At 37.7% G+C, this 12,551-nt stretch overlaps 1 protein-coding gene across 2 annotated transcripts in view; it reads right to left on the reverse strand.

Annotated features, from left to right (window-relative positions):
- Nucleotides 1-270: 270 nt before the first annotated feature.
- gabrb4 (gamma-aminobutyric acid type A receptor subunit beta4) overlaps nucleotides 271-12,551 on the reverse strand; it is a 69,596-nt gene continuing 57,315 nt past the window's right edge. Inside the window, exons 7-10 of one of the 2 annotated variants that reach the window (XM_079355014.1) lie at nucleotides 11,155-11,307; nucleotides 9,341-9,597; nucleotides 8,616-8,705; nucleotides 271-8,309 (exon numbers count right to left, since the gene is read on the reverse strand). In XM_079355014.1, coding sequence (XP_079211140.1) covers nucleotides 7,956-8,309; nucleotides 8,616-8,705; nucleotides 9,341-9,597; nucleotides 11,155-11,307 — 854 coding nt within the window. In that variant the 3' untranslated portion in view covers nucleotides 271-7,955. The remainder of the gene's footprint in view (nucleotides 8,310-8,615; nucleotides 8,706-9,340; nucleotides 9,598-11,154; nucleotides 11,308-12,551) is intronic. The other variant, XM_079355015.1, reaches the window with a different exon arrangement.

Genomic DNA, 12,551 nt, shown 5'->3' on the forward strand with positions numbered 1-12,551 from the left:
GGTCCACATGTTAAGTGGATCTAGGCTTTGGAAATTAACATTTTAGATTTGAATGTGAGGGGCTCCACCTTCAAAGACGATACAATAGGATGCAATATCAGTCAAATGTATGAAACAATCTAGTCAAGTTGGTGAACAAGTAGCGTAGATAATTAGGTTAAGAAGGGACGGCGGTCATATAAAACTTGTTAATTGTTCTAATATAAACAATGCCAAATGTATATATTTAAACTGAAATATTTACTGTAAGTTACAATACAGTTTCATATTAAATATATCGTTGCATATCTAAGAGTATAATATGGCAGGTTTAGAAATGAGTCGTTGTTCGATATAGAATCAAAATGTGATGATAGCATTGTCAGTGGGCCACATATGACCCTAAACATCTCAAAGTAATGGCAGGTGATAGTCTGTGTATGTGGTTTAACCATAGAATCTGTTGAATAAGACACACTTAGATTACGAAACTCATCCAAATGTGGGCTGCACTCTATTTACAATGTGACCACTTTACCTCTATAAAATGCTGAGACAGATTTAGTTAAAGTTCATTCACTGGATCTTTCAGGCGTCCAGTCATATTTGTGGACGGGCAGGCAGCGATCACCACCGCCTGTCAATGAGCCGATGTTCTTAAATCAAAGCAATCAGCTATAGAACATTGTTTAGCACCAACAGTGTTCAACTCACAGAGAGAAAAATAACTTTTTGAAAAATGAACTAGTTTAGACAAAGCATTGTTTCCCACTGCTTGGAGATATTTTGGTACATGTTATTTTAAATGTCTACATAACCGCTCTCCTTGCTCCAGCTGAACAGATTTCAGAGGACGTTCTCTACACCTTCACCACCTAAGCACTTTTGTAGTTGGAGCCCAGAGGATGCAGATTGAAAAAAGAAAAACTTCCAGATGTGATACCATATATAGCGTTATGAACTTCACACAGGGACAAAAAGTTTCAGCAGAGCATTTCAGCTGCATCTGTCCTCCTGACAAAACAAATTAATTATCTAGTGTTTAGTAGATGCAGAACTCAATGTGCCCCAGACAGGCCACAGAGCTGCTGTATCAAACATCACTTTAATTCATGTTACATAAGCCAACAATATTATTGAATAGGTCCTAAATTTTGAAAAAAGGGGCAATTATTACACTTGTCAGCAGGAGTCACTTTGCGTCTTTATTCAGGTAATAGGGTATGAAAGGAGGTATAGTCTCATAAACGCGCAATGTTTTGTAACCAAATTAAGAGAAGATAATCTATCATTTATTTTAGGACTATGTTCATATCCAGCAGTCCTTATCAAAAGCAAAACACCAACCAAGAGGTGAGGGCTCTGACAACAACCTGGAGTAGCAATGGTAAAATACCTGATTTAATCCTCTTATTTTGCAACATTAAATGTGATTTACCTTTTGGGGACTAATATCTGGAAATAAATTAATAGAAAAGTCAAATGAAACACTGTAGCGTATTAGTCCTCAAAGGGCAAATGAAACGACACTAGCTTTCTTTACTGTATAAGCCTTTATTTGTAAAAAGTCTGTTGTTTGAATGATAACCCTTTTTATACCACATACTTGAACATCTTGTATTTGTAAAAAACACACTTTGTTCAAACACCTAAAAAAGCTGATTGACACTATAACATTAAATTGCACTGACAAAAAAATACAACTTCATACTACACAAAATGTGGATTCCATGGGTACTGAAACTCCAAATGAAATTAAACACCTTATTAAACAACTGAATCAATTAAGCGCCCAATGTGAACAAAACAATTACAGTACAAAAAAACCAAATGCATTTTTCTTCCAGTGCCAAGATATCAGATGAATTACATTTCTTTCTTATGATAAAACAACAACAACAGTATAAGAATAACAATTCATAACAAATGGAACAAATACAATAAATCAGAAATAAACACAGAAATGAACAAAAACAAAACAACCTAATTAATACTGAGAAATAAATGGGCTGTAAGTCTTGTGGGTGTTTTTTTTTTTCTTTTCTGTTGCCAATTTTATTTTATAAAGTCTTGGATTTTCGTTCTTCCCTACTGGTCAAACATGAGATAATCTCCCTACATATGCTCTTTCAAACTGGGGAGGTATACTGGTGTGTAACTGGGAATCAGCACAGCTTCTTCCATGTATCATCATACAGTAATCAACAACAGACCATAACCAGAGGCAACGTATTGGAGAGAAAATACAGAGAACACCCACTCAGTGTGCAAACACATGGCTTACGTTCAGATGCTACTGCTGAGCATCCTTTACATCCTGTCTAGTTGAAGGGAGGTTGATGTTAATGCGTATGCTGAACCTGATAAAACTACAGCATGCACTTGGTGCATCTATTCCAAATTGTGTGATTTACAGTAAATACAGTGTATAGAAGTACATTTTTATGATTCGTACGAATCACGCCATGTACGCTCCATGTTTACATTTGTCCTCCAGTTTTATGCACACACGTTTGTTTCACAAGATTTAAAAGAGCTGGCTGTAAAACAAGTGCAATTCAAGCATGTAAACACTGGATCTTTCTTTATCCTGGCTGTGGAGATGAATTGGGTGGCATGGAGTAAAAATATATGAAAATAAACCTTTCAAAACTCAGTTCATGCAAAACAAAACCTACAGGGTACGTACAAAATAACGAACGCACCAGCAAAAGTTCTTCTAACAGTGAGGGGTCAGTCAATTGTGTTCTGGTGTTTGGAGGATGCAATTTTTCGTGCATGGTGGAGGTTCACTCTTTTATTAGAGGTCAGCCTCAGTGAGATTCATAAGTCACAGTCAGCAGATTTCTCTTTATGGGTTCAGCTTCTCGTGCATATCTTTTTTGGGGGGGAGGGCTGAAATCCCAAAATGACAACTGGAGTCAACAAAAAAATGACATGATTTATCACTTCAGCAATAATAGATCCCAGCTGGAAATAATTATGGCACTTACTATTTTATCACGCTACAATTCTGGGCTTCTGTAAAGAACCAATGGGCATTTGTGGAAAGGTTCTTCCTCAATACATCTATCAAGAGAACAAAGCTAAACATGTTTAGCATACTTTCTATAGCTAGTCCACACAGACTTCTACTGTTAGCAGATGAGCAGCTGCTCTTGGGGCAATTGGCTAAGTGCCTTGCTCAAGGGCACACGTGACTGTCTTATTGAGGAGCAGGAAAGAACATCCCACTCGCCTTCTTAAGGCCATCCTGCTCCTCTAGCCTCTATAAGCCAGCTAGCCAATCATGCCCTCCATATTTCTAGCATACTGCGGACCTTTCGATGCACAGTTGATATCTGAGGTAAATGCTGTGTCTGTGCTGTGCTAAAATCTCGCAAACTTTGGATATGGTGAACGGAAAGCCTGTATAAGAAGTTACGAACCCATTCTCGAAAAGTGAGCATACTGCAGGCATACTGTCATTTCTAGGAATCTTTTACATCGTTAGCATTTAGCAGTAGCCTGGTTCTCACAAAACCAGGCAAAGAAATAAGACCCCAGGGCCACCAGAACCTCCTTCACTGTGAGAAAACTATGTGTTGATTCCTTCATTATTTTGTTCACACCGTGTATTTCTTGTGTTTCATTTTTTAGGTTTCGTTTGCAGAAGAATGCCAATGCTAGAGAAGCTGTCCATGCCATTAGCAGTGAGGCTAGCTGGTATTACGAACTGCCATGTTTTTGTTCATGCATTAAGAACTATTAAGTGAAAGATATCATATTTACAGTACAATTCACATGTAATTACACATATACACTAGAGGCAAGAAAATTCACATTGAAATCAGTTCAACACTTTTTTTTCTGCTCCTCTACTCCTTGAACTCGTGTGTCAAAAGAAATCTATTTTCTCTTTTGTATAAGCAAATATAAAGTAAAACAGAACAGAAAATTCTCACAGCTTTTGGATGAATGCTCTGGGTGAAATGAGTGTTTTTTTTTTTTTTTTAAGTTTTTTTTATTATTATTATTATTATTGTTTTTACTGCCAGCATGCAAGGGGCCTCTAATTGTTCTCCTAAGTTTGTGTTTGGAATCCAACAAATATGAACATCAACTATCCAAAAAGCTCCTATACCTGATTAGGCATGTTTGTGTCCATTTCTTAAAATTGAATTACCTGAATGAGTATTTGAATTAATTTGCGTTAGAAACTTTAAGTGCATTTTATTGAAACCACAGAGTAGATGCATGAGGCTTCTTTGAAGCCGAACATGTTCCATTGATTTAGTTAAAATAACACTTATGGTCGCCTTGAGTCCCACATTTTTACACACAATATGTGTTTTTCTTTCAATGGAACCAAAAGTATCCTCAGGCTGCTGTCTGACTCAACTCTTTTAGTAAAGCTCCATCATATTGCCTTTTAACAGTTTGACAAGCTGTTTCTGTGCAGACCAGGAGGAAATGATGCAAAAAAATGAAAAATGAACCTCTGTTAGGATGACTTGCATTTCTTATGCACTATTTATGCGTTTCTTTATTCTTTAGTTCAAAAAATCTTTTAAGTTCAATTGACCCACCTTAAAAGTGCCTGAAAATCCCTGAATCAGACAACTTGATTCACATCTAACGTTTTTAGGTCTCTAAAGAGAACCGTTAATTAGTTAGAATTGCAGCATGTATATCTCAGGGGTATTTATATTATAAATTAAAGGGGAACTCCATCAATATAACACATCCAAGTCTGTTAACCGTAGTTGGGTACAACTGCATGTGTGAAAAAAAGTTGTATAAAGCCTTTTGTGTCTCCAGAGGGAACCGAGGGAAATCTTTAAATTAAACAAACAAACTCCAACACTCATTAAATATTTCCTTATCTGTGCCACCAGAGTTTTGTTTGTATGCCTTGATCACCACTAATGTTTATTTGAATACACTGTTCATGATTTGGAGCTGTTTGCACTGCTACTTTTTAAAGTTGCCCTCAAGTGATGTCACATGAGTTGTTGATTGGCGATGAACAAATTTGACAATGCAGTTTGAGGGGGTTAGGGTTTTGGGGTTTCCAGTAATAATTTTTCAACATCTCATCTCTGCCTTATAGGCTAGCAGCAAAATGCTACATTAGCTGCTACTAGCATATCATATGTCTTATTTCCACCCTGACTGTTGGGAGTCTGGATGAATTTTGGCAACTGTAGGCACCAGATGTTGACCAGGAAGAAAAATAAAAAGATTTCAGAGTCTGCTGCATGGGTTTTGTTCGTTTTTCAAAAGTATTGTTGTGAGTGCAAACGTAATCAGAGTGCAAGGCTAAACAAGCAAGAAATACTGTTTTTTAATCTGGAATTAAGCTTTCAAAAATTGTAAAAGACTGTTTGAAGAAAAAAAAAACTGATGCTACTGTAAACAAGTTCATTGCATTTCAGTCGGATCTAAATTCCATTTGGCAACTTTTAGAAGAACTCTAAATATGTGCACCATCACTTGCATCATGTCAACCTTTCTGTTTACCTACAGTACAAAATACTGAATATATATCCTCCATATAGCACATCAAAAGCTGCTGAAGAGCTTGGAGCAGGGACAATTTGAACCAAGAGGCCATTTCCTCCCAATATTTCTGCTACTTCACACCACAGCTCTTTTCACTTCCTTTAGTAAATAACAACAGATTTACTTTCTTCACATTTACTATTAATCACTATGATTTGGTCGTGTAATCCTTTGGCCCTCACAGTTGACTGAGAGACATACAACAGATTGTTCAGCTGCATACACAAACATGAAACTCAGCTCAGTTTTTCTTATCTTCCTTTCTTCACCTCAGACTCATTCCCTATGGATTACTGGATGTTTGAAGGCGATCTTTTTGTTCTTTCTACAGTAAAATGAAGACAATGTATAAAAGAAATATAAAACTGATCACAGCTCGGGCTACATCACTGTACAAACTTCACTATGACTTACGGAGACAAATTGTTTTCTCATCAGTATTCCTTCTCTGAAGACATGTATGCAAACTGCACCCTGCGCTCCAGAGGGGAGTGGATTTTTCTGATGATGAATTGATTAATCTGCAGCCTTTCCATCTTCCTCTAGTCCCTCGTGTTTGTGAATTTGACAATTTCCCATTCTTTTTTTCCATTTGTATGAATCTCAGGGACCTGGCTGTGCTGCGTATCACTTTATTTTGCTACAGGACGCAGTGGTATATTTGGTTGTGTTGGTTTTAGCTCAGAGACTGTTGCTCCCAGCAGAGCCAGGCTGAAGTGAAGATGTCACAGAGGAAGATGCTGATCTGCACTTCAGTTGAAGCTATACACACAGGCATTGGAGAATTTATATGTGACGTTTTGCTCTTTTTTGACTTCAATTTGAATCTTTATATCTTAGTCTTTTACTTTCATTAGAAGCTAATGATTCATATTTACTTTATTCATATCCATGTGATTATCATGTCTGATAACCCCCAAAGAAGGTCCAACAATTATTTTCCCTCCATTTTGGGACAAACCTGAGCATTTGAAACTCAGTTTTTTTTCTCTTTGCATATAGATATGAGTCCTTATTACAATTGGCAACCACTACAGTTTCTCACGTTAGAATGACTTTATGTGTTAAGACTGGGCTCATACTTCTTTTAATTCCCTGGGTTTTGAAGTGTTTGTGCCTAAATAATGAATCTTTCTTCCCAAGGCTTCTGCCCATTACTTGCCCAATTATGTTGCCTTCAAGAACTGTGACTCCAACACGAAAGGAATATGCCACAAAAAAATTAAAATGAATCCAAAATGACACCTGGTCAAACTGTGGGCTGATATGTTGACTCTTTTGAATATACATGTCCGTACAAATTCAGGGTGGAAACATTTCAACAAATCACAAAAGCAATCCCCCTTTTTTCCTTTATAGCAAACACAAAGCAGGATATGACGTCAATGAACTCTATGTGAATCAATCAATTGTAGGAAATCAACAGTACAAGTATATTTTCATGAGCATCTGAATGATAAAATGTATAGAATATGTTTCTTTTTTCACACAATCAAAATGAGTAATGCATACCTTTGACTCTTTTTATCTCATAATGCCCTAGCTCTAGAACATGTTCTGACACTCTCGGAAATCACAGTAGTTTTCAAGACAAAATCATATCTACAATAATCAGCACTTGTTTTTAACCATAATTAAAAAGCCCCCAACCCCCCACCCGACCACCTCCCCCAAGGATGTATTTCTAAAAATAACATGAGAAGAGAAAAGAATACAAGTTTGCGCTGACTCTGCGGCGGTCAAACATCCCATCCAGGCGGCCCTCAAATGAAGACCGATGTCTGATAAAGAGAACGATATCACTTCAAAAAACCCAAGGAACATCACATAATCCGAACAAGGTTGCTGTACATAGTAGAACCGGAGATTTCCGTGCATGTTATCCATGGGTAATGGTGGGGTTGTTGGACAGAAAAGGGGAGGGGTGGGGGGATCGCGGATCTCACTCAGCTGATGCCTGAACACATGAGCCGCCACTGATTTCATGAGCTGCAGAAGAGGATTTTTGATCACAATAAGTATCAATAAAAAGTTCGATGGGACTCTGAGACATCTTTTCTCTCAAGAGCTTTCACTTTCTCTTTTTTCTTTGTTGTTTTTTTTTTAGCAAAAATATCATGCAGTCTTTAGTTCCAAAAACCCCTGATGGGGTCTTATTTGTTGTTTGTTTGTTTCTTTCAGAAGCAAAAAGAAACTCAAAACCTTGAAATTCTTCTCTCACAATTATTCTTAAACATTCAAGTCATCCTATTAATACTTTGTACAGCAGAAAGGTCCTTCAGGTTTCACATGTGTATATATAAATATAATATATAGAAATATGCATATACATATGTTCAACTTGTATATGTGTATACATATTTTAGGAACTGTATCAAAGCCAATTTAATGTGCTCTCAAAATATGGCCCATGATTCCTAGTGGGATGCACATCAATTCACATAGTACAACCAGTAGATTAGGTTGAAAAATCCAAACGTGATGGGGAAAATGACCCGGGACCACTTGTCAATGGTGCTAACATCTGACAGGTTTGGGATTTTTAACTTGAGCTTGGAGGAGCGTCGCCGTAGCCGACAGTTGGCCCGGCTCCTCATAGCGCTCCGATCCAGCGAGTGGTGGCTGAAGCCGTCCCGGGGCGCCATGGGCTTCCTGAATTGGACCCCAGAGCTGTCGAAGGACATGACGGAGTTACGAGAGTCACTGACGCTGCTCCCCACGTCAGAAGGCATCACTTCGTTGTTCATCTCCAGCGTGGTGAGGAGGATGTTTCCATATGCATCCACCTTCAAGGTCAGGTGAAGAGCACAAAAAGAGAGTCAGCAAGGGGGAAGAGGAAGAACTGAAGCCCCAAATTCCCTTCATATTAAAAATTACATTATCCCCGCCTCCCATCCCAAAAGCTGTAAAGCTAAAGCAAAATGTAGGGATGATATGGAACGTCCATTTAAGCATGCAACAGAAATAGTTAACAAACTTTAAAGTAAAATCTCTTAGTGTTATTCATCTGCAAAACTGTGACACAAATTTTAAAAGCTGACTTTAAATGTGAAGGCTGGCCTACAGCCAATATGATTTCTAAATACATGTACCCCAACTTTTCTTTGTTCCTCGAGATACAGATTTCTTCTCTGTGTATATGACCTGAAGGTGTTGGTTTGAAACGGCGAGGAAATGGAGTCCTTGCAATGTGAAAGAAAAATGAAGAGAACATTAAAACGGCTATAAAAATCCTGGCGAATAAGCACAATTTGTTCAAAAAATCTCAGAATGCATTAGACACAGATTAAAAGGATCAACTTTGAAAAAAGCATTTAGTACGTCACACGGAAAACACAAGGAGTGGCTTCATTCAGTCTGACCCTTTCAAAGTAAAACTCATCAATCAATTACGCCTTCTTCGTCTGCATTTTCTTATTTTGTCCAGTTACGTTGTTAAAACAGATGTGAAAACACAAAGGTAGCAGATTGAGAGTGAATGAAGCCTACAGCATAAACATAGACAACAACCCTACATAAGAAATGAGAATGTTAACACCACTGTAGAGCTACGTGAATCATTATCTCAAGGAAGAAGGTTTTGCTCAATAAGAAGCAGTCAGTGCTTGAGGGGAAAGCGATGGATGATGGTCGGTGAATGCATATTGGGCTGTGTGGTGGCATTAGTATGCTCCTGGAAGATTTCTTCAGGGAATACTGAATACTCTATACTGTATGTGTCTTTGGATAAATGAACATCTTATAGCTGTGTTGTACTTGAACTCTGACTGTTGCGGAGATGTCGGGTGAAAGGGAAGTAGGAGATGAGGATCCAAACCTGTTCCCTCAGGCGCTTCTCTTCATATCTTGTGCGCTCGTTGCTGGTTTTGTTCAGCCGCTCATTGATTTTCTTCTGTGTTGCAGGGCCCCGGCCAAAGAACACATAATTTACAAAGGCATATTCGAGCAGGGCCAGGAACACAAACACAAAACAGCCCATGAGGTAGACGTCGATGGCTTTCACATACGGGATCTTTGGGAGAGTCTCCCTAAGGTGGGTGTTAATTGTTGTCATGGTGAGCACCGTAGTCACACCTGAGCAGAGCAGCGCACACACAGAGACAAAGAAATCAGCATCAGAAGAAGTAGAAGTAATATTTCACTTAAAACATTTGCAAACAGTAAACACCAGTACTGTATATATCTAAAAATGTAGTCAATGTTAAAGTTCCTGCATTCAAAGTTTTGTGACTGAAAGTACACAATTCTCACCTGTAGAATTTACATTTCAGTACAAAAATTTAAGTTACTTATCACCAATCATGGAGTATCACTACTGATGTACTGGCACTTTAGAGTGCAGTAGATGGTAGGATGAAGGCAGTACTTCAGAGACATGTCCACAAAAACTTTGATGATCCTGTAGCTGTTATTGTACTATTCAAAAATGGAAAACTTCAATTTTGAAAGGGCATGAAATTACGATTTTTGCAGCCAGAGATAGCATTATTCAGGTATTCTCCATCTTTGCATAATCCCAGTCGATCTGTGCAGAGCATTATCATGTATGGAATGGTAATTGTGACGAGATTGATGTTAAATCTCTGGAAGTCTGACACTGTGCCTTTTTTGGATTATCTTGCCCGATTGGACAGAGTTTCTGGACAGTGACAGTGCCTTTACAGCGAACCACTTCTCTTCCTTTAAACTTTTGTGCTAAGGATTATTGTGATTGTGATGCAATGTAACATAATTTCCTGCAATGTTTTGTTTTTTGTTTGTTTTTCGGTCTGTTTTTACACTAATTTATACTTTTTTGATGCTAAAAATCTCAATAAAAACATGTAAAAAAAATACCTTTTTAATATATATATATATATATTTACAACTTTTGCTCTAAAATTGATCCAAAAAATATTCAAGTAAAAGTACAGGTACCTCAAGAAGTGAAGCAATATATGTTTACTCACTTACCTCTACTACTACAGTGAATCAACAGAATAAAACAGTAAAGATGGAGCCAATTTTACAACAAAGAAATACACAAAAACGTTTTCTTTTAGTACAATGTGTCGCCTCCTATCAAAAGAAGAAGGACACAAGCTGTACATACCTGACATTGGGTTAAATTAATAAATGGGTGATCTTTTACATCTGTCAAGTAAATTAAATTTAACAGTGTGCTTGATCTCTGCTCAAAAAATCTTTTTTGGAAACTTTTCTTGTTTCGTCCTTTTAACAAAAAAAAAGTGACATGCAGCAACTGTTTCATTGTCTCCAAATAGTTATATAGGTAAATATGGTTGTCCAACAGAAATATGACTGATTCTTTCCTGTAAATGTATAGAACACTAACCAGAATCCCAGACTAAAATCAAAGTACATTTCTGTTTTGTATAAAAACCACATTCGAGTTATTTGGCGGACTCTAAATAAAGAATATTGATTATTTTGCACATGTGTGTGTGTGAGATTGTTGCATTTAGTTATTCTTTAGTTTCAGAGTAGAGACTTTTATTTACATATACAGTAGATAATGTGCCCATCAACACTGAACATGTGACAACCACATGCTGTTAGCTTCTGAGAGAGTAAGTGGATTTCAATGAAGACATGTGGAGATTTAATAATGCAGTGGAGGCTGTGTCTCACCCAGGGCCACCCGAGCTGCAGAGGCATCGTAATTGATCCAGAAGGAGACCCAGGAGAGGATGGTGATCAAGATGGAGGGCATGTATGTCTGCAGGATGAAATATCCAATGTTCCTCTTAATCCTGAAACTCAGCGAAAGCCTTGGATATGAACCTGTTAGGACAAAAAAAAAGGCTGTAGTGATAGTATGAAAAGGAGCAGGGCAAAGTCAAATCACAGCAGAGGGTAGAAAAAAGAGGAGAAGGGAGAAATGTTGGCACAACTTAAGAGTTTCAAAGTCTGCACTTTGACAACGCGTAGGGTAGTCATTTCTCCATTTGTTCAGATGGAGCACTTAATTTCCCCAAAGCGATGGATTCCTTTCCAGGGACAAGTTCGATTCCAATTAAACATGGCAGAAAGTCGCAAACACGGCAGATTTTTCTGCAACCCCCTATCTCAGCAGGCAGCTCCAACGTCCCTCTGAGGATTGTCACAGAGAGCTGCTCTGCTTTTCTTTCACACTCTCTCTGTCCTCTAAATATTACCAAAAGGGTGTGTTAGAGGTGCATAATTGCATCGTATGTTTTTACACTAAGAATGGAAGGAAAGTATGGTACGTTTGCAAAGGTTGTAAGTCAACCCTCTGCACAGCTTGCAGGGATATATCAGCTGACTGCCGAGACATGAATTGCTCTTTTGTCGGCACTTTAATTAAAACAACGGCAACAACAATACAACACTGATAAAACTGAAAAAACAAAACAATATCAACATCAACACTGTGCTCTCTCTGCGTTAGCCAGAGAAGGATATTTACAAGGTCGGAACCAATACAAATTGCTCTAAAAATTAAGTTCCATTTCTTGTTGTGCAGTTTTATTTTCACATGTCACTAAAGAAAAAAGGTAATTCAGATAATTGTGATGGTTTTAATCTAAAAGGCTATTTGCTCTGAGCTGCACACAATGATAAATGACCTCATCATCTTTAGGTTGCTCTAAATCTTTTGATGAATCAATACCTAGCATACATACTTCATGAAGTGTAAGACAAACGCCGGCGACAAATGTGTGCAAATTTCATTAAAGTCAAACAAGAGGACTACACTCACATTGACTGTTAGAACAGGGAGGTTGTTTCAAGTGGGAGAAGAGCTGAAATCAGGTTATTGATAATAAACCACCTTGGTGGTCTCAGTGATTAAGATGTTAAACTAAAACAACATCCCTCTCTAACTGTACATCCAAAATGAAAGTGTAAAATATTTATCATTTATTTTTGTTCCAATAGAGCCAGGCTGTTTCTTCCACTCTACATGCTAAGCTAAACTGAACGTGTTTTGGGACTAGCTACACAAAGCCTATAGGCAGGAATACTGATCTTCTGATTTACCCTTGAAATGAAAAAATATAAAT

Source organism: Symphodus melops (assembly GCF_947650265.1).
Source record: "Symphodus melops genome assembly, chromosome: 11".
Lineage (NCBI taxonomy): Eukaryota > Metazoa > Chordata > Actinopteri > Labriformes > Labridae > Symphodus > Symphodus melops.